Source organism: Leptopilina heterotoma, unplaced genomic scaffold, assembly GCF_015476425.1.
Source record: "Leptopilina heterotoma isolate Lh14 unplaced genomic scaffold, ASM1547642v1 Lhet_123, whole genome shotgun sequence".
NCBI classification, from domain to species: domain Eukaryota; kingdom Metazoa; phylum Arthropoda; class Insecta; order Hymenoptera; family Figitidae; genus Leptopilina; species Leptopilina heterotoma.
The window spans coordinates 2,706,943-2,728,508 of NW_025110842.1; the positions used below are offsets into that span (position 1 = coordinate 2,706,943).

Here is a 21,566-nt window from a genome sequence, read left to right on the forward strand (position 1 = left end):
TCATCAACACATTCACTGATTCTGGTTGTATATACGTTCCTTGACCATTTAGGGTCTTATTCACTATAGCTTCGAGTATTTTATTCGTCTTCCGCACTTTCAGGAAGATAACTTTTTGGTTTTGACACCAATTGGTATCAAATTATACCTCAATTGGGGTATAATTTTTGTTTTTGGTTCCTCCTAGGTCGTTTTTTAGATATTTTTATAGAATTAGGCTAAAGGTTTGTTTTTTGCTTTTAAAAAGCTTCAAGAAAGCTTTATAGTACCTTCTTTTTTTGAAGATTGGGGTCCTAATAATTAGGGTACAATTTTTGTTTTTTGCAACTTCTTAGGTCGATTCTTACAATTAAGAATTTTTTTATTTGCTGCTAGGAATCTTTATAGCCCCTTAGGAATCTTGATGATATTGTCGTTTCCTAGATATTAATGTCCTAATAACAAGGGTACAATTTTCGTCTTTTGCTTCCTCATAAGAATGCAAAAATTCCTTTTCTTTTTTAAAATCATTTATTTTTTATACTTGTGTATTCAAAATTGTTAATTGCAAATATGATCGAACATCAAATTTTAAAGATGTGAGGCTAAAACCAAGATTTGGAGGAACCGAGAGGAACTTATTGTTAGAATTAGACTAAACTAGTTTAAAGTGAATGATAATCTCCTGGTGGATTTAAGTCTCTCCCCCGAAATGCCTTCGGACTAAAGTTTCTAAATTTTGATCGTCTTGCAAGTTAGTAATTCTCTCACTAAGCTAAGTTCAGGATCAAGAAATGGAGAAATGGGAATGTTAAGAATGTCACCTTCATGTGCTGTTATATAGATTGAGAAATATTCATACCAGAATTCATAATTATATGCGGCAGAATAAATATAGTATAAGTAAAGTAGCTCTTCAAGTCTGCTGTAAGCCTTTGAACAAAATTTAAAACTGAAATAGTAATTTTTTGCTAGTAAAATAGTGGGGATTCGTTTACTAACTTAATTAGTAACGAATTTGATTAATTTTTAGTAGGACGCTACTAATTTTTAGTAAAAAAAACTACTTATTGCTAGTAGTAAACTATTAATTTTTAGTAGTAAATTACTTATTTCTAGAAATAAATTACTAATTTCTAGTAGTAGAATACTAATATCTAGTAGTAAACTCAGGGTGTCTAACGGTCAGGGAAGTTAGGGAAGTCAGGAAAAAGTCAGGGAGTTTTTTTGGTCAGGGAGAAATCAGGGAATGTCAGAAAATTTCATTGAAAGCCAGGTAAATTTCTAAAAAAATTTGTGAGTAAAAATTTTTTTTAATCTAATAAAACTTTGAAGACTTTTACTATCGTTTCTTTCTATGATAAAATTTACAAAAATTCGGTTTTTTGAATAATTTTAAATATTTAATAATTTTAAATTTTTTACCAAAGGGTGAAGACTATTCAATAAGTAAAGTGTTTTTAAAGAGCCCAAAAATAGTAAAGCTAAATGCCATAAAAGAGAAGAAAAAATGATGAATTTTAAGAAATTCAGTTTTTCGAATTTTTGATAATTTTTAATAATTTCAAATTTTTTACCAAACGTTAAAGACTATTAAATAAGTAAAGTGTTTTTGAAAAGCCCAAAAATAATGAAGCTAAATGCCATAAAAAGAAGAAAAAAATGTTGAACTTTTAGAAATTCGGTTTTTCGCTTTTATGATAATTTTTAATAATTTCAAATTTTTTACCAAAGGGTGAAGAGTATTAAATAACTAAAGTATTTTTTAAGAGCCAAAAAATAGTGATGCTTAATGACATAAAAGAGAAGAAAAAATCGTTTGTTTCTATCATATAACTAAACTACTATTTTCTAGTAGTAAAATACTAATATCTAGTAGTAAAATACTAAAATCTAGTAATATTACTACTATCTAGTAATATTACTACTATCTAGAAATATTACTAGATTTCTAGTAGTAAACTACTATTTTCTAGTAGTAAACCAAGAATCTCTAGTATCATAGTACTAATTTTTTAGTAGTAAAGTACTAATTTTTAGTAGTTAAGTACTAATATTGTCTAGTAAAGTACCGATTTCTAGTAGTAAACTTCTATTTTCTAGTAGTAAACTACTATTTTTCCAGTAGTAAATTAATATTTTTTAGTATTAAACTACAATTTCCTAGTAGTAAACTGCTATAAAATTACTATTTTCTAGTGTTAAACCACTATTTTCTAGTAGGAAACTACCATTTTTCCAGTATTAAATTACTATTTTTTAGTATGAAGCTACTATTCCCTAATAGTAAACTACTATTAAATTACCATTTTCCATTATTAAAATACTATTTTCTAGTATTAAACTACTATTTCCTAGCAGTAAACTACTATTTTCTAGTATTAAAGTACTATTTTTAGTATAAAACTACTATTCCCTAGTAATAAACTACTATTTAATTACTTTTTTCTAGTATTAAACCACTATTTTCTAGTAGGAAACTACTATTTTCCAGTATTAAAGTACTATATTTTTAGTATAAAACTACTATTCCCTAGTAATAAACTACTATTAAACGGGACGCATGATTATTCCCCAAATGTCATTTTTCCGAAATGTCATTTTACCGAACTGCACTTTTGCGAATAGTCATTTTTGCGAAAAGCCAATTTTGCGAAATGTCATTTTTGCGAATTGCCACTTTTGCGAATTGTTATTTTTGCAAATTGTCATTTTTGCGAATTGACATTTTTACGAATTGTCAATTTTCCGAAAAGTCATTTTTGCGAATCGACATTTTTTCGAATTGTCAAATTTCCGAAAAGTCATTTTTGCGAATTGTCATTTTTGCGAAAAATACAATAGAAAACTTGTAGGTCTATAAATTCACTATTGTATTTTTCGCAAAAATGACAATTCGCTAAAATGACTTTTCGAAAAATTGACAATTCGTAAAAATGGCGATTCGCAAAAATGACTTTTCGGAAAATTGACAATTCGTAAAAATGTCGATTCGCAAAAATAGCTTTTCGCAAAAATTACAATTCGTAAAAATAACTTTTCGCAAAAATGACTATTCGCAAAAATGACAATTCGTAAAAATGGCGATTCGTAAAAATAGCGATTCGCAAAAGTGACAATTCGCAAAAATGACATTTCTTAAAAATGACAATTCGCAAAAATGACAATTCGTAAAAATGACTTTTCGCAAAAATGTCTTTTCGCAAAAATGACATTTCACAAAAATGTCTTTTCGTAAAAATGACAATTCGCAAAAATGACTTCGGAAAATTGACAATTCGTAAAAATGTCGATTCGCAAAAATGACAATTCGCAAAAGTGACATTTCGCAAAATTGGCTTTTCGCAAAAATGAGTATTCGCAAAAGTGCAGTTCGGTAAAATGACATTTTGGAAAAATGATATTTGGGGAATAATCATGCGCCCCCTATTAAACTTCTTTTTTATAGTACTAAACTTCTATTTTATAGTATTAAGCTACTATTTGATAGCATTAAACTACTATTTTCTTGCAGTAAACTACTATTTTCCAGTAGTAAATTAATATTTTCCAGTAGTAAACTATTATTTTCTAGTAATAAATTACTAATTGTTAGTAGAAAACTACTAATTCATGTAGTAAGTCTTCTAACTAATTTGAAATTTTAAAAAATACGAATTAGTAGTTTTCTACCAGCAATTAGTAGTTTTTTTAAACTAAAAATGAGTTAAAATTGTTTTTAATTGAGGTAGTAAACGAATTCGCGTTTTTACCTTTAAATAGTTGGTTAAGCTATTTCAGTAAGATTATATTTGAATCTTATGCCTACCTAATGTACCCACCCTTATAAAATATTTAAAAAATGTTTACTATACCCATACTGTACCTTATAGATAAATTATATAAAAGAGTTGGCTTTGATAATTAGAAGTAAACTATAGTTTACTTACATAAACTATATAAAAGAATTGGCTCTGATAATTGGAATGAGTATAGGCAGATTTTTTAAAATATTTGACCCATTAGGTAGGGTATGAGTATAGATACATTTTTTTCTAAAATTTTTTACCTATAAGGTAGGGTATGAGTATTGAACAAATTTTTTAAATATTTTACTTATAAGGTAGGGTATGAATATAGACAAAATTTTTAAAATATTTTATAAGACAGGGTACACTTATAGGTAGGCTTATGGTTCAAGTCCTCTTTTAATCTAAACTAGTCGTTTTTTGGCAAGTATCTTGAAATAGTTATGTAACTATATCAAGGTACTAAAGGATTCGTTTCCTTCTTGAATTATAGTAACAGTTTTGACTAATTTTCAGTTTTAAAAAGCTACTAAATTGCTGGTAGAAAGAAACTATAGTTTACTTCTAAATTTTTTAAATTTATAGGCTTCAAATTTATCATAGCCAATTCTTTCATATAAAGTTTACCTATAAGGAAAAATTGTTATCAGAATTTTTTTAGAATCAATAGTTAGAATTCGAAAAAAACGATATGGCTTGCCAAAGTGTTGCGGTTGGGGCACATCTCTCTCTCTCGGGGTTGGGTTGCCGATTGTTTGATGGTGGTGTGTTGTATATAGGATGAACGGGGGGGGGGTGTGAGGAGAAGGGGGGTAGGGGGCTTCCATATAGAAGTAGTGCGGGAAAGGCGGAGCCATTTGCGACGACCGTAGCAACGCAATATGGCCACCAGTTCGCGAGGGGCCGTGTTCGCAAGCACATCGAGCGCGTTCGCGTACGGTGTTTCCCCGGCGAACCGCCAGATGACACCACCACAGTTTTAAATAGTCGAAATTTAGCAGACAAAAACAAAAAAAGAAAAAATAGATCCGAACTTTATTTTTCTCCAACCATCATCATTATTCTACCTATATCTAATCATTCTTTCGTTACGAAAGTATTGTCACAATAGAGAAATATTCTCTTTTTAATCAACCCTCGTCCCACCCCCTCGTGAACTCGTGTTGCACAATTACTCCTCCGAAAAAGACTGCGAATTTTGTTGGAGGTCACCTAGAAACAAATGGGTCAGATTAAAATTTTCTATGTTGAAAATTCAGCGATGTTTTACTAGGTAGTGTGAGCGTGAGTGTGCCTTAAAGGAGGATTAAGTCTCTTTTTTCAGAAATAAGAGGTACATACAAAAAATAATACCTTTTCATGTGATGAGAAAGTAAAAATATAAGGGGAAAATCTAACCTTAGGTTATAAGATTATTCGTAGACCGTTAGGTGTAAGATGTAAGGTGGGGTAGAAATAAAGTTTTTAAAAGGTATGAAATATGGGTTTCTTTTTTTTTTAAAAAAAGTTTCGAAATAGGGAATAAAGTGTGTCTTATAATTGTATGTATGTGTCTGTGTTTTTTTGTGTAGATATTACGGGGGCAAGTTCACCGGACGAAGCGACTACTACAACGGTCACGACTGCGGACAGCCCACGTTCTCCATCGGATATTGCAGCGCTATCCAACGATCAGTCGGAGCATTATCAACATTATCAACAACGCTCCGCTGGCACTGCTGCTGTTCTCGTTGCAGAGGACAGTGGAGCCCCCTGTGAAATGCGGAGAACACCACCGCAAAACAAAGGTGAGAAAAAGTTTATACTTATTCTATATTATTTTTTTGCATTTCTTTCAAATTTTGTTTTTTTCAAATTCAATACTTAAAAATTAAAATCTTTTAATAATTATTTAAAATAAATGAAAATTTATATTTATGCGATAATTTAAAATAATTCGGCTATTCAATTTAACAAAGTAATGAAGGATCAGTTTCACAAACTTCGATTAAAAGTTAATCAATGATTAAATCCTTAACGGACTTCTGTATTTAAATGAATAAATTACATTTTTATTTGAAACATTTACAATTTAATTAAAATTATATTTATTTACTCTTGCTTACAACACATGTATTTATGTGATTACAAGGGAGTTACGCGAATTCAATAGAGCAGACAAAACTTTAATAAAAACATTTAAAAACTTTTTAATTGAAATTGGTTTCGTTGATGACAAAATATTTAACCATTTATTCATAGCAGGCAAATTATTACACTCACTGTCAACAATGGGAGGAGGTTTCGTTGATGACAAAATATTTAACCATTTATCGATATCAGGCAAATTATTACATTCACTGTCAAGAATATAGGAGCAAATAGATGCGTACAGACAGGACATGGAATTAGAATATGGAATATAGATTCCTCCAAGTAGCAAAAGGAATGAAAATTATATAATTAGTATTAGTATTAGATATAAGGTAAATGTCCCAATTTGTAAACTACTTAAATTTCTACTACACTTAATAGTGAAAAAATGCCTTTTATGTTTCTTTTTATAAAAATCTTTTTCTTGTAATGAGAAGATATATAAATTTTTAAAGCAAATATGACTTTAAATAAAGTTTTAATGTCAAAATAATAGTAAATTATTGTGTTTTTATGAAAACAATAATTAAAAACAATAATTAAATTGGTTAACGTACCAATTTGTGATACTTACATTTTGAATTGTTTCGCAAAAATAGAAAATTAGTTCAAATATAGAATCTTCTTAACTGCAAATGAATTCATACATATTCTTGATAGTGTATTAGGTATATATGTTTTTCAATATAGATATACATTCTATACTATAAAACATGGTTAATAATAGGTTCTTTTATCTTTTAAATGTTTTCAACCGCCGTCCCCTCCTCTACTCCTCATCATCACCACCTTCAACCATTTTCAATTTATACCTCTGTAGTTGCTACGTGACTAAGAATTAATGTTTTCTTTTCCTCGCGATATCGGTCCCGATAATACAAATTCGCCATGCCTTTAATTTACAGCACAGTACACATATATTATACGTTATACAATTATAGAAAAACCGAGGTCTGCAATCTTCAAAAGTCAAAATTTTCGAAACCTTCAAAGTTAAAGTAAAATGTATCCAAAGCGAAAAGCCTATAGAAAAACCAGTCTGCAATCGTTAAAATCTTAGAAACAAAGTAAAAAGTAGCCAAAAAGTGGAAAATGGTCTATTTTTAAATTTTAAGACTCTTAAAGTCATAACTTCAGGACTTAGGACTTAAAATCATATATTCTTAAGGTTAAAATTCAGTCGAAGATGGTTTTAGAAGTTCTGATTATAAACGGTTTTTAGCGAAAAGTGAACTGAAAGTAAGATTTCAAAAGATTTTAAAGATTAAAATATAAAATTTAACCCTAAAAAAAGTTGGAATTCGATTTTTAAGTTGTAAAATAATTAAATTATATGAGGCACAAGTTTGCAACGTTTTTATAAAATCGAACCGTTCTCATATAAAAACTAAGACTAAAAAATAAATCTTACATTCAATCCACCCCGTGCAGAAATTTTGACCGGGGCCATGGCACTTTGCCCGATCTGGCCGCCCTGTCGGGACCCGGTCGGGGCCATGGGATTTCCCCCGATCTTTTCGCTACCCAGGTAGAATTCCAATACTGACTGCATTTTATTATATTAAAGCTTGTTATTTGATTATTAAAGAATGGGGAGTATTTACTTCAATATTAATGATTATTATTAATATTTTTGTAGTAAATAAACTTTTATGAGTGTCATTAAAAATGTAAATAGTTATTAGAATTGCTTTTATTGGACTAAGTTTTTAAAAAAAATATTTTTCTTATTTTCTTTCATTAATTTAGACAGACTATCTTATTTAAATTAATAATTATTTATAATTATTATTATTGTTAATAATTATTTAAACCTATACTTTATGTAACATTATTAAGAATTATACACAAAACACTTAAAACTAAGACGGAAAAATATCGCACGCACGGGGGACCGAACCCTAGACCTCGAGGACGCAAGTCGAATACACATACCGCATAGCCACGCAAGCTTGGAAGCGACCTCGCTTAAACTTCCTTTTGAATCATGGGACCGTTATATACAGTGTTATCATAATAAATTGACTGTATCATATTTATTTATAGAAAAATTATTAAAAATGTATGTTATATATATATATATATATATATATATATATATATATATATATATATATATATAAATTAATATGTTTATCATAATAATATGGTAAAAATTGTTAATTTAATTATTTATTCTATATTATTTATAATTTAACTATTTTTTAAAATAATAAAAATTTTTTCATTATTAATAATTCACAATAATACTAAAAATTATTAATTAATAATAATTTATTTTTTTGCCTTAAACATGGAATTTCAATTTAAGTGTGAAAAACAATTAAGAGTTTTTAAGAGTTATAAATGTCAAAAATAATATGTTAATATTATAACCACAAAAAAATTTAACATTTTAGGCAATATTTTTGGTTATCACCATGATAACATCGACAAATGGTTCACCTTCGACAATTGGTGCGTTTGTCCTATTGTTTTAAATTAAAGGAGAATAAATTCTTAAGACATCCCTCGAGGACAATTTTTGAGTTTTTAATTGTTTATAATTTTTATTTTCAAATTTCAATCAAAGTTAACAAATTAACACAATTTTTTAAAAACGGACGTTTATTTTCTTATTCCGTTACTGCACATGCTCTAAATCAGTTCAAATTAATCCAATATTACCAGCAGACAATTAAAAACCCATAAAGTAATATATTTCAATTGTCATAAACAACATTAATTAACAAATAGTTAACTTATGATCCTGTCCAACAGAAAATTTTTGTTGCAAATTTTCTTTTTTACTTAGGTTCTTTTAAAGAATATATGTCTTTTTTGCTTATAATATAACTTATTTAAATATTTAATATTATATATCCGTGGTCTTTTAACATTATCTAAATAAAAAAGTAAACGTGAAAAAAAAATTTTTGGTGGAAAGGAACAAAAATTAACTATTTGTTAATTAATATTATTTGTAACCATTTAAATAAGTTATTTTTTAAACAAAAAGGACACATATTTTTAAAATGAACTTAAATTAAAAAGTAGACGTGAAAAAAAATTTTTTTGGTGGACAGGAGCATAAGTTACATAACTATTTGTTATTTAATATATTGTTTATAACAATTTAAATAAGTTATTTTTTAATCAAAAAGGACAAATATTCTTTAAATAGACTTAAATTAAAAAGAAAATGTGAAAAAAAAATTTTTAGTGGAATAGGAATCAATGTTAACTATTTGTTAATTAATATTGTTTATAACAATTTAAATAAGTTATTTTATAATCAAAAAGGGCAAATATTCTTTAAATGAACTTAAATTAAAAAGAAAAGGTAAAAAAAACATTTTTTAGTGGAAAGAAATCAAAGTTAACTATTTGTTAATTAATATTGTTTATAACAATTGATATAAATTACTTTCTGTTTTATTAATTATATGGTGGTCATATTGTATTAATTTGAACTGATTCAGATCATATGCAGCAACGGAATAAGAAAATAAGCCTCCTTTTTTGAAAAATTGTATTAATTTGTTAACTTTGATTGAAAATAAAAATTATAAACAATTAAGAACTAAAAAATTGACCTTAAGGGATGTCTTAAGAATTTATTCGCCTTTAATTTAAAATAAAGAATACTGAAACCGGTTAAGAATTGTAGGCTGTAGACAGTTTTGAACAGTAAATTGTAAAAAAAATCCCATTGTGCGCTGTTTGTAGATCCTTGGGCAAACCCGGTCTGGTCCTGGTCGGGGCCACGAAGTCGGGGCCAGATCATGAAATCCCGACCGGGGCCAGGGCGGTAATCGGGAACAAAAGTGGCGATTTCTGCACGGGACTTTTGACTAAAATTGTTTTAGAATAGAAATAGTTAATTTTAACTGAAACTTAAAAGTATTATTTTATATTCTAACATTGACTTAACTCATAGTTTTAAATTTATAAAAATAGACTGCTTTTCAATAATTTTAATTTTAAGATGTAAACGAATCTAGAGTTTGTTTTTTCTGTGTGTAAAGTAAAAAGTAAAGTCAAATTGAAAAGTAGAGCCTATATTTTCCAAAAAAACTATCTAAGTCATAACTTTAGGATTTTAAAATCGTACTCTCGAGGTTAATATCCAGTGAAAAATGGTTTTGAACTTCGTTCTTGTAAACGGTTTCAAACAAAAGGGGACTATAAGTAAAATTTCAAAAGGTTTTAAAGGTTAAAATTTCAAAAATTTTTAAAGGTTAAAATTAAAAATTTGAAGATTAAGAAGCTTGAAATTCGATTTTTAAGTTGCAATATTATAAAATATATTCTTTATAAACAATTATGTGAAATATTTTTCTTATTCTTAAAAATGGAAAGAAAGGTTTTTTTTGCTAAATTTAAAACATATTTTTTTCTAAACTTAGAAAACATTTTTTATAAAAGAAAATATTTTTTTTTATAAATGTAGAACACTTTTTTTCTAAAATTTATAAATATTGATTATTGAGTGTGAAAACGTTTACATTTTGAAACCAAAGTAAAAAGTATAGCTAAAGTGAAAAATGAAAAGTATCTTATTTGTAAATTCAAAAATATGGGTTAAATCATAACTTAGGACTTAAAATCATATACTCTTAAGGCTAAAATTCAGTCGAAAATGTTCTGAATGTACTTTTTGTAAACGATTTTAGCCAAAAGTGGCCTGAAAGTTTTAAAGTTGCAGTTTTGAAGATAAAAATTTAAAAATTAAATAATTTTTAAATTTTTAAATTTAAAGGTTGATTAGGTTAAAATTCGATTTTTATGATTGGTATGAAAGGGTCTTTTTTCCATTATTTTAGCTATTGTTTTCCACTTGGTCTTTAGTAATTTTTTGTCGAGTCTAAAATTCCTTCTCTCTCTCTCTCTCTCTCTCTTGAATTTTTATAAAAAAAGAGGCCTCAAGACTTTCGTCTTGAGGCCTCTTTTTTAATAAAAATTATTATACTAGCCACTCACTTTTTTTAAAAAATCCAAAATGTAATTTTTACTACTAGCCTCTCTCTTGGATTTTCTTTAAATCCAAAGAGTAATTTTTAACTACTATCCTCTCTCTAGGATCTTATTTTAAAATAGGCCTCAAGACTAAAATCTTGAGGCCTTTTTTTTACAAAATTTTGTAATTTTTTTTTACAAAATCCAAAGTGCCATTTTTAGATGGTTTAAAAAAAAACAGAGGCCTCAAAAGTAGAGTCGAGGCCTTAGCTTTTAAAAAAATTCAAAGGAGTAATGTTGAAGTACTATCTTCACTCTTTTTTTTTTAAATTCAAAGTTTAATTTTTAACTACTAGCTTCTCTCTTTGATTTTTTTTAAAAAATCCAAAAATGTAATTTTTAACAACTAGCTTCATCGCTTAAATTGTAAGTAATTTCTGAAGTTGCATCTTGTCCCACTCCAAAAGTTGATTCATGTATAATATTCTTACTCTGTTTTGTATTCAGGAAGAGAGAGAGACAGAGAGAGGGAGTGGGGGTAGGGTGGGGAGCTTAGAGTGTCCGAAGGTGGGAGAAAACATGATAGAAGAGCGAGCGCACAAGAAGAGGGCGTCAAAATTCCATTTAAATCCTCAAACAGAATCTCCTTGATCTCTATTCGGAAAATTTATAATAAAATTCTCATTGACTAAAACGCAGGAGAGAAAAAAATGGCATTTTTGGAATTGTTTTTCTATCCTTCTACACGGAACTAACTACTCCCCCCCCCCCTTCCTAGTATAGGGATATTCTCTCTCTGTCTCTCTCACACTCACTCTCTGTCACTTTCTCTCTCTCACTCTGTCTCTTTTTCTCTCTCTCTCTCTTACTCCCTCTGTCTATTTCTCTCTCTCTCTCACACACACAAACTCTCCCTGTCTCTTTCTCTCCCATCTTCTCTGTCTCTTTCTTTCTCTCTCTCTCTTACAAACTCTTGCTGTCTGAGTAGAGTGCGAGAGCGAAAAAGATAGAAAAAAGCGAGAGAGAGAGAGAGAGAAAGCAGGGATAAAGTGAGAAAGAGAATATATTGGGATAGAAAGAGAGAGAAGAATATACTGAGAGAGAAAAAGAGGTGGAATATACACTAAGAGAGAGAGAGAGAAAGTCTTCCTTTCGCACCTCTTCCTCTCTCTCCATAATACTGGAGCTGCTGCCGCCGCTTCGCTGGAATCTCTCTCTCTCTCTCTCTTGCTCGGCCTTTCGGCTCAATTCGTCTAACCTCGTGAACATTCGTGTCCCAGGTTACAGACACTTTTACAAAGCCCAGTGCCGGAGACGATGATGACGCCAGTATAGAGACAAGTGCAAGTGTTTAATACAAAACTCGTGTTTGAAAATTAAAACCATTTTTTGCATTTTAAACACTCCTCACTCTTTCTTCCTTTTTTTTTTAGACGAAAGAAAAATAATATCAATGGACAAACAAATTTTTTTCTACTAGAGACACACTGAGTGCCTATATACACTTGCCGAAAAAGTGCGAGAAAAAAAATTCCTCGTGCGCGCAAACGGGATAACAAAGGAAAAAAGAGAGAGAGAGAGAGAAGACAAGACTGGTGTGTGATTTAAAGGGCCATCTCACAACGTTAAATTTTTTTTTCCTCTTCTCTTTCTATGTGTCTGTATTTGTGTCCGTGTGTGTGTGTGTGTATTTATCAGGAAAATGGAGTTTGCGCTCTGACAATATTTATTCTATCGGGTGACTAAATAGTGACTGATTTTTTTTTGTTTGTTCTTTTTATAATTGAAGACGATTTTAATTTTTCCAAAATAGAGACTTTTTTCACACTTTTTGGAAATTTTTGATAGAAAATATTTATATACACGTGTTAATGCGCGCAGACTCGTCGTATACGTGTCCGATTCGAGCCACTTGGAACAAAAACGCTTCGAGCATTGAAAATTGCCAGGTATTCGTTATTATATACTATGTGTATACATATATATATATATATATATATATATATATAGATATATTCTTCATTCTCCCACAAGTTCAACAAGTTCACTGTTCGAGATAAGGGGTATTATTTATTATTCTCGTTTCTTGATCTTGAAATCGAATTTTTTATTATTATTAATCGGAATGATGGTTATTTTTACACCCCGCCTCTAATTTCACTATAAACCTTTTTGGGGTAAATTAGAGTAAAAATAAATGGGATATTTTTTGTAAACAGTGCGAGTCCCTTTAAATTCAAAATGTGAGTAACAGATTTTTTTCCTTGCCATCTTTAAATGATCTGATTGTTGCGATAAAACGGTATATAAATTCTTGGTGGATTTTTCTTTCTGTTTTTTGAGGAATGAGGAAATTTAAAAAAATAGTTAGTTAATAAATTAATGTGTAAATGATAATAATAATAAAAGTAAATAATAATAATAATAATAAAAAGTAAATAATAATAACAATATTAATAATAATAAAAAGTAAATAATAATAATAAAAATAAAAAGTAAATAATAATAATAACAATAATAAATAAATAATATAAAATATAAATAAATTTAAAAATGTAAAGTAATAATAGTACCAATAATAATAAATAATAGGTATAAAATAAAATATTTAAATATAAAAATACAAAATAATAAATAAAAATAAAATATTTAAATATAAAATAATAAATGAATATTAATAACACATAAGTAATAAATGATTAATAATAACAAATAAAAACAAAATAATTATGAGCAAATAATAAAAATAAATCAAAATTGATGTATAATAAATAATAATAATAATAATAATAATAATAATAATAATAATAATAATAGTAAATAACAATAATATAATATTAACTAAATAATAATAGAGCAATAAAAAAAATAAATTAATAGTTTATTTTTAAGTAAATTATTAAGAATTGTTATGTAAAAATCGAGATAAAAATATAATTATAAAAAATGAAAATTAAATAAATTATAAATAAATGAAATAAATTACAAATAAATGAAATGAATATTAAATAAATTATAAATAAGTAAAATTTAAAAAAAATTAAATAAATAAAATAAAAAAAAATTGGTGAATAAATAAAGTAAAAATAAAAAAAATTATAAATAAATAAAATGAAAAGAAAATAAAAAAATTGTAAATAAATAAAATAAAAATTAAGTATATTATATAAATAAGTAAAAATATAATATGAAATAGAAATTTTTTTATAAAAAAATGCGATTTTAATTTTATAAATTTTTGTTATTCTTTTTATTTTTTATTAATCTTTTAATTTTTTTTTATTCCTTATTCTGTAAGTAAATTGCATTAATGTAAAGCAATTTTTTCTTTTTGGTTTTTATTATTTTTTTTTTAAATAAAAATCTATAATATATATTTTTATTTATAAAAAAGAAGACAAGATGAAATTGATAATTTCTTTTATAACAAAAGAAGTTAATTATATTTGAAAGATTGAGCCTTGGAAATGATTTACATTCAAAATGATGATGATAATAATAGCATAAATTATAGAACTGGTAGTATTCAAGGTCTAAATAATATTATAATTCAATTTCGATTCTATTGGAAAGTTTTATTGTTTTTTTTCTTCTCTATTCTTCAGTCTTAGATTTCTTATATAAAAAAAAATCGCGAGTTAGTTTCTTTTAATATTCTCTAAACTTCAACCCACCCCAGCCCCACCATTTTCTCTCTTTAAATTATCATACATTTTTTATTTTATATTATTTTTTAAATTTATATTCCTTTGTAAATTTAAATTTTATAAATTTAAATTAAAAAAACAAATTAAATCAAAATATTTTTATTATTTTCTCTTTATTTTTTTATATAATGTATTCTGTACATTATCTTCTATTTTTTATCGTTACCTATAATAAAAAATTAGTATTATTATTGTGAATTATTTTTATTATTAATGTCATAAATATTTTCATTATTTTTTCAATTTCATTATTATTATTATTATTACTTTACTATGTATCATGATTATTTTTATAAAAATTGAAATAAGTGACTCTTCAATTTTTATGAATCTATTAATAATTTAGAGATATTAATAATAACTTGAAGAATTAATAACTTTAGAGTAGAAGAAATGAGGAAAAATAAAATAATATTAATAGAAGTTAACAAAAATTAATTTTTTTCTTTAATATTTGCAAATATTGTGTGAACTTTTTTTTTGTTGCGATTTAAAGAATAATATTGCGTTTTTGATTATATTTTTCTCGACAAGATGAGGTATAAAAATTGAAAGCAGTGATATACCGTAAAAAAATTTTTTTTTTCCTCTCTCTCACTTGCTCACTCTCACGTTCTATTTCTGTCTCTGTCTTTTCCTGTCGTCAGCATTTATTTTGATATTGAAATCACTCGTGACGTATCGGTCCAAGAATTTATTGTAAAATTAAACATTAAAGACTGAAACATTATCCATTTTTGTGCGACTGATAAGATTCACTGGCTTGCATAAAGAAAAAATGAGAGAATGAGAGAGAGATAGAAAAAAAATCCTTCGAAAGATTAGATGCTATTCTCGTTTTCCTCTTCCATATATTAGAGAAAAAAGAAATATTTTTCACGTTTTCGAGATAAATTTTCTTCTTAAGAAAGACAAAAGGCGAGAGAAATCTCTCTTTGTTAAATTCATATTTTCCAGAAATAGTTTTTTTAAAGAGAAAAACGAATTTTAATAAAATGAAGAACGAAATTTTGAGGCTCTTTTGGTAAAAAATTGTTACGGTTCGTTTTGACAACATAAATCCCATTGTGGAATCACTATAAATGAAAGAACAAAAATTTTGAAGCTACGGTTCGTTTTTTGTAGTATAAATTCGATTGTACAATCACCCTAAATTTCGAGAAAAGAAAACAAATTTTAAAGTTGTGGTTCGCTTTTGACCATGTAAATCGTATTGTAGAATCACCTTAAATAGCAAAAAAGCGTAAGAATCACGGTTCCCAAGGGATAATATTAATCCTATTGTAGAATCACCTTAAATAGCAAAAATCGTCAGGATTATGGTTCCCAACCGACAAGATTAATCCTATTGTAGAATCGCCCTAAATACCATATGAAATCGTAAGGATTATGGTTCCCTATTGGAAAAAATCCCATGGTAGAATCACCCCAAATGACAATAATTCGAAAGATTACTGTACCCTAATAACGTAAATCTCATTGTAGAATCACCCTAAATACGGAAAAAATTGTAAGAATTTCGGACATTAATCCTATTGTAGAGACACCTTAATTGACGAAAAAATACGTTATTTTGTGGTTATTTTTAAAATAGAAATCCCGTTTTGTGTGTGTTCATGTATGTTTATTAAATTCTCAGTTAGGTTTATTGTGAGAAAAAGTGAAATCACTATAATTATACACATTGATGCAATCGTCGGAAGCAAGGACCGTTTGTTTCTATGAATATTTTCAAGGCACATATCCAAGTTCGTATATATTTCAATGCAATTTTACCGCTTCTGATTAAAAGTATGACCTTGTCATACCTTGTCATATTGGAAATTTTTTTTCTCTCTTTCTCCTTCGTTTCGCTAATTATCGTATTTTAGGAGCTTTAGTATTTATCTTTCTTGGTTTTTAATGCAAAAACTGAAAATTGAATCTGAAACGTAAAATTTAGGTTATAAGGATCAAAATGTAGAGGAAAAATTTAATGTTAGAGGTTATGTTTCTTTTTTGGCTTTCGTATCTTCGTATTTGGGGTTTTTCTATTGTATATTCACCATAAACGACGCATTGCTGAACTGTAGGTCCATTGTAGACTTACCATAAGTGACCAAAAAAGTAGTATTTTTCATAGGCCTGCGCAGAAGGAAAACTCTAAAACTCATATTTTTCTTTTTACCTACGAGAGAGAAAAGGATAGAAATATCTAATGTCCTTTTCTAGAAGAAGGCAAACGATACGTCTGTCCTTTTTTCTCTCATTTAAAAATTAAGATATTTTATTTTTTGTCTATAAAATTAAATTAATCGTTTGTTTTTTTTCTAATTTCAGTTGACAGATTGGGATCTGGTCAGACTGCTAACTCGCCGAGAGTGACTCTTCGTCTCAATCAGGTGCGAAGCACGAGGGATGAAAAGAAAAACACCTCCAATTCCCGTCAGGGTAGTGTGAACGCACAGGTATGTTCAAAATTTGCTTTTACTTCTTTGTTAAGGCCAGTGCACAATAGAAAGTGGTTCGTGAACGCAAAGCATGAGTTAGAAAAGGACAGAGATATATTGTCCTTCATCTCATACTTCAAGTTTGATTGTAGCGAAGCTATTGTGCATTGGCCTTAAAGAACATCTAGCTAAAAAACACCTATTGTAGAACCAGCTTAATTTAAAGCTTAATTCAATCGTCCAGGGACAAAATCAAATGGAATCCTCGAAGGGCTCCTCGGCCGTTCCTGCGAACAGTGGGAATGCAATATCACCGAGTTCAAATAGTGGTGGTACGTCATCATGGTCTGTCGACAATAACGACGTTTATGAGTTTAAAAGCTCGAAAGAGGCGACGCCGGTGAGGGGAGCGAGTACATCGCCCAACCCTGAGAAGGAGAAGGACGCTAAAACAACAGCCAATCAGGGTTCGGGTGGAAGTACAGTTGGCAGTGGTGGTGGTTCCGGTTCAAGTGCAACATCAACGGGCGAGGCTTCAACAACAATTGGCGGCATCGACGAGGCTTCAATGACAACGTCTCCATCGTCGAAGCGTCCCTTCGAGGGCGACACTACCGACGAGCAAGACGACGAAAATCGCAAAAAGAAACGCAAGGACGCCGAGAATAGTAAGGAGAACGCGAAGGGGACCACTTCCGGTCGGCAGGGGGCTGGACGCAGTGGTGCCAACGCCAGCGAGAAGGTATGGAATTTTGTTATTTTTTAGATTTTTTTCTTTTTAAACTTTTTTTTAACATTCTTTAACCTCTTTGTTTAGTTTCTATTCATGACTTTGAGATCAATGCACAATAGGAGTTCGAACGACTTTAGCGTCAACAGACGCTAAAGTCGTTCGCGCTCCTATTGTACATTGGCCTTTATTGTCCAGAGTTGTCTATTCGGACCTCTGGTGGTGACTATGAAAATTACTTTCAAAAACCCCTAGAAAAATAAAATCCCTAATAATTCAGTGTGAGCAGAGTTTTAACCTCTTTTTAAACTCCCTTTTTCAAAAAATTAACTTTTACCTTTATTTCTAGTGTACAAAAGCGGGTAAACAAAACATTGGCGCGCAATCCGGGAAGAATAGTCAAATTTCCGGTTCGACGAATTTGGATAGAAAGAGTCCGAGTGCATCGAGTCCAAAGCCGTCGACTGGCGTGGCGACGAGCACAAATCCAAAGACAACAACGACGCCAGCGCCACCCGAGTCGGATAGCGAGGACGGCGAGAGATCGAAATCTGACTCGGCGCCAAAAGTGCCGCCTTTGAAAATTGTCATACCGCAAAGTACGACTTCGGAGCAGGAGCAGGGCACTCGTAACGGGAAGAATACGTCGAATCGAAGTCATCAATTACCGTACGTTGTTGCCAGTTCGAATAGTAATGATTCGACGGAGAAGGATCAAGGGCAATCGGCCAGTGGTACGACGAGTCCAACCGAGAGTGGAACAACATCATCGAAGGTGGAGGATAAGAAGGATTTTAGTGGCGCACTACATGGCGAGGAGAGATCGACGCATCATCAGCGGGTCCTAAGGAGTTCTCATCGGTGAGTTACCCATTCCGCTTCGGCCTTCGATTTTTGGAATGCTGAGAGGCATGTCGAAGACCGAAGCGGATTGGAATCCTTAAAGGCCTAAGCACAACTGAATCGGTTGAGGGAGACGAATGTATGTAAATGTTACATATCCCGTACCCGGCTCAGCTGTGCTTAGACCTTAATTGTAGTTGGAGAAGGACGTAATACTATTGCTGTCCTTCTCCGGCCCATTCCGCTTCGGCCTTCGGTTTGGAATGTCCGCAGGCATACCTAAGACCGAAGCGGATTGGAATTGTTAGTTACAGTTGGAGAAGGACAGAATACTATTGCTGTCCTCATTCAACCCATTCAGCTTCGGTCTTCGGTTTTAATGTCTCCACAAGTAAACTTAAGACCGAAGCGGTTTGGAATGTCTATTATTAGAAATCAGCCCGAAGATACTTGCGTTTTAATGTATAGATCGTAGTGTCCTGAAAGTTGACTGAAAACTGTAGGGGCGCTGGATGTCCTCATGGCTGAAAATTAAAATTATGCATTGTAAACTTCCCAAAACACATATTCTTCTGAATTAAAAAACTTCATATTTTTCGTTAAAACTGTAAATCTTGTAGCAACTTTTAAAATCATAACATTTATGATAATCCTTGATTAATTTGACATTTTGACAAAAAAAAGTTTTTAACATAACCTGAAAATATATTAAAGAATTCACTGCGCAGACTCGAGAATTATATCGACGTTAAGAATCGAATACCTCGAACCTGCGTAATGAATTCTGTAATTTATTTGGAGATTATGTTATAAAAACTATTTTTGTGTAAAATTAAACAATACTTCTCATCAATATAATGGTTTTAAAAGTTGCTACAAGTTTTACAGTCTAACGTAAAATAAGAATATATGTAGACAAAAAGTTGTTCAATCCAGGAGAATATATTTTGTAAATTTCCCCATGCATTCTTTTTAATTTTGGCCTAGAAGATATTCAACGCCACCTATATTATTAGTCGACATTAATGACACTTCCAACTCAAGAGAATCTATAGGCTTCTAAAAATGAATCGAAAACAAAATACACTTGGTATTAGAATTTAGATATTGAAAATAAGACAGAAATATTATCAACCCCTTAAGTGCAATGGCAAAGAGTTGGGGCATCAAATCTTTACCAGGGCACTAAGGCGATTTTCAAGTGAACATAACCTACAAAAAAAGCCACGTGACGCATGCGCGTAATGCATGAGATGGAAGAAAACAATAGTATATCTCTATTCTTTTTCATCGTTTCCTTCCGGGGACAACACGCCCAAGACGCCACATCCATTACGTTCCCGAGTCTCTTGAGCTTAGGACGCGACGCTTAGGACTAAAGACCATTATTAATAAAAATGAAAACAGTTGATTACATTCTTTATATTTTGCAAAAGTGTTCCTTGAGCATTATGGCTAGATTGAGAAAAATGGGGCAAAATTTGTAAGTTTAACTTTAACTTTTTATTTAATACTAAAAATCGATTTTATATTTAAAATAGACAGTAAAAGTAGACTTTAGAGATTAATTTACAAGTATTTGCATATTCTGAAAAAATAATTAACAGGTTAAGTTTAGTGTGAAATTCTTTGAGATTTACGATTTTTACTATAATTACAGTTTGTAAATATTCAATTGTTAGTAAATGTGACAAACACTAAGTAAAGAGAGGCAAAAGGCGAAAATTTGTAGTTTGTGTTTATTTAAAGGCTTAAGCGTGCGCAATGCATTAAGTAGAAAAGAATAAAGATATATGTTTGTTTTTCTCTATCTCGTGATTCAAGAGAGCGCACAAAGTATTTCTTCGCAGAAATTCCAATTATTTTCAAAGTTTTTTTTAAATCCTCGTCAAGATTTCAATTATTTTCAAAAGAAATAAAATTTTTTTGCAGAACTTCAATTATTTTCAAACATTTTTTTAAAATTCTTGTCAACATTTCAATTATACTTATATAAATAGCAAAATTTTTAGTTGAATTCAATTAAATTCACAAATTTTTTTCAAATTCTCGTTAATATTTCAATTATCTTTATATAAATAGCAAAATTCTTAGCTGAAAATCAATTATTTTCAAAAATTTTAATAACATTCTTATCACAATTTCAATTATTTAAAAATCTTTTGTAAATTTCTTCAAAATAATTCCATTATTTTCATAAATAATAAAATTCTTTTTAGGAATTCAATTATCATAATAAATAATAAAACTCATCGCAGAATTTCAATTACTTTTAATTGAGTTTTAATAAAATTTCTCAAAAACTGATTTTTCTTAAAAATTTTATTAAAATTCAATTATTCAACAAATTATTAATTTTTGTATTTAAATAATTGAATTCTCGTAGAATTTTCTAATAAAAATGGATTGATAAATTAATTTATGTTAAAATTTCAGATAATAATTGAATATTAAAAGCATTATAGCGTGAATTTCTAGAAATAATTGAATTTTGAAAAGGTTTCAAATTAAAATCTTAGAACATCTGAAGTTTTCGTACTTTTAACTAACAATTCTGTAGAATTAATTTTTTTTAAATACCTATTTAATAAAATTCTTTAAAATAATTCAATTTGAAGGTTTTTTCCACATAAAAATCGTAAATTTTGTAAAGAAAATTAAATTTTTCGATAAAATTTGTTTAAAATTGTATTGAAAATAATTTAATTGTTTCAAGGAATTTTATTAAGATTTTCGAATTTTTGTAACTTTGCAATATTAAATTAAAAATAATTTAATTCTTGCAAAGAATTTTTTTAATTTTAGAAGTGTTTGAACTACTCCGAAGAATTTGACTCAAATTTTATAAATAATAGAATTGTTTTGAAGAATTGTATTAAAATTTAAAAAAATTGAAATATTTCAAGAAATTTTATTGAAATTGTATTGAACAGAATTGAAATAGAAATTTTGTCACAAATTGTCAATGGAAAATTTTTATCTTTTTGTTGAATTTTTTAAATACATATTTAATATTGTT

At 28.9% G+C, this 21,566-nt stretch overlaps 1 protein-coding gene across 2 annotated transcripts in view; it reads left to right on the plus strand.

Annotated features, from left to right (window-relative positions):
* Nucleotides 1–21,566, plus strand: part of LOC122512679 (ankyrin repeat domain-containing protein 12) — a 38,574-nt gene that overhangs the window by 10,818 nt on the left and 6,190 nt on the right. For both annotated transcript variants that reach the window (XR_006302656.1, XM_043628669.1), the window contains exons 3-6: nucleotides 5,339–5,554; nucleotides 16,865–16,992; nucleotides 17,219–17,716; nucleotides 18,054–18,565. Coding sequence is in view for 1 of the 2 variants with exons in the window: in XM_043628669.1 (XP_043484604.1) it covers nucleotides 5,339–5,554; nucleotides 16,865–16,992; nucleotides 17,219–17,716; nucleotides 18,054–18,565 (1,354 nt within the window). In the remaining variant the exon portion in view is untranslated. The remainder of the gene's footprint in view (nucleotides 1–5,338; nucleotides 5,555–16,864; nucleotides 16,993–17,218; nucleotides 17,717–18,053; nucleotides 18,566–21,566) is intronic.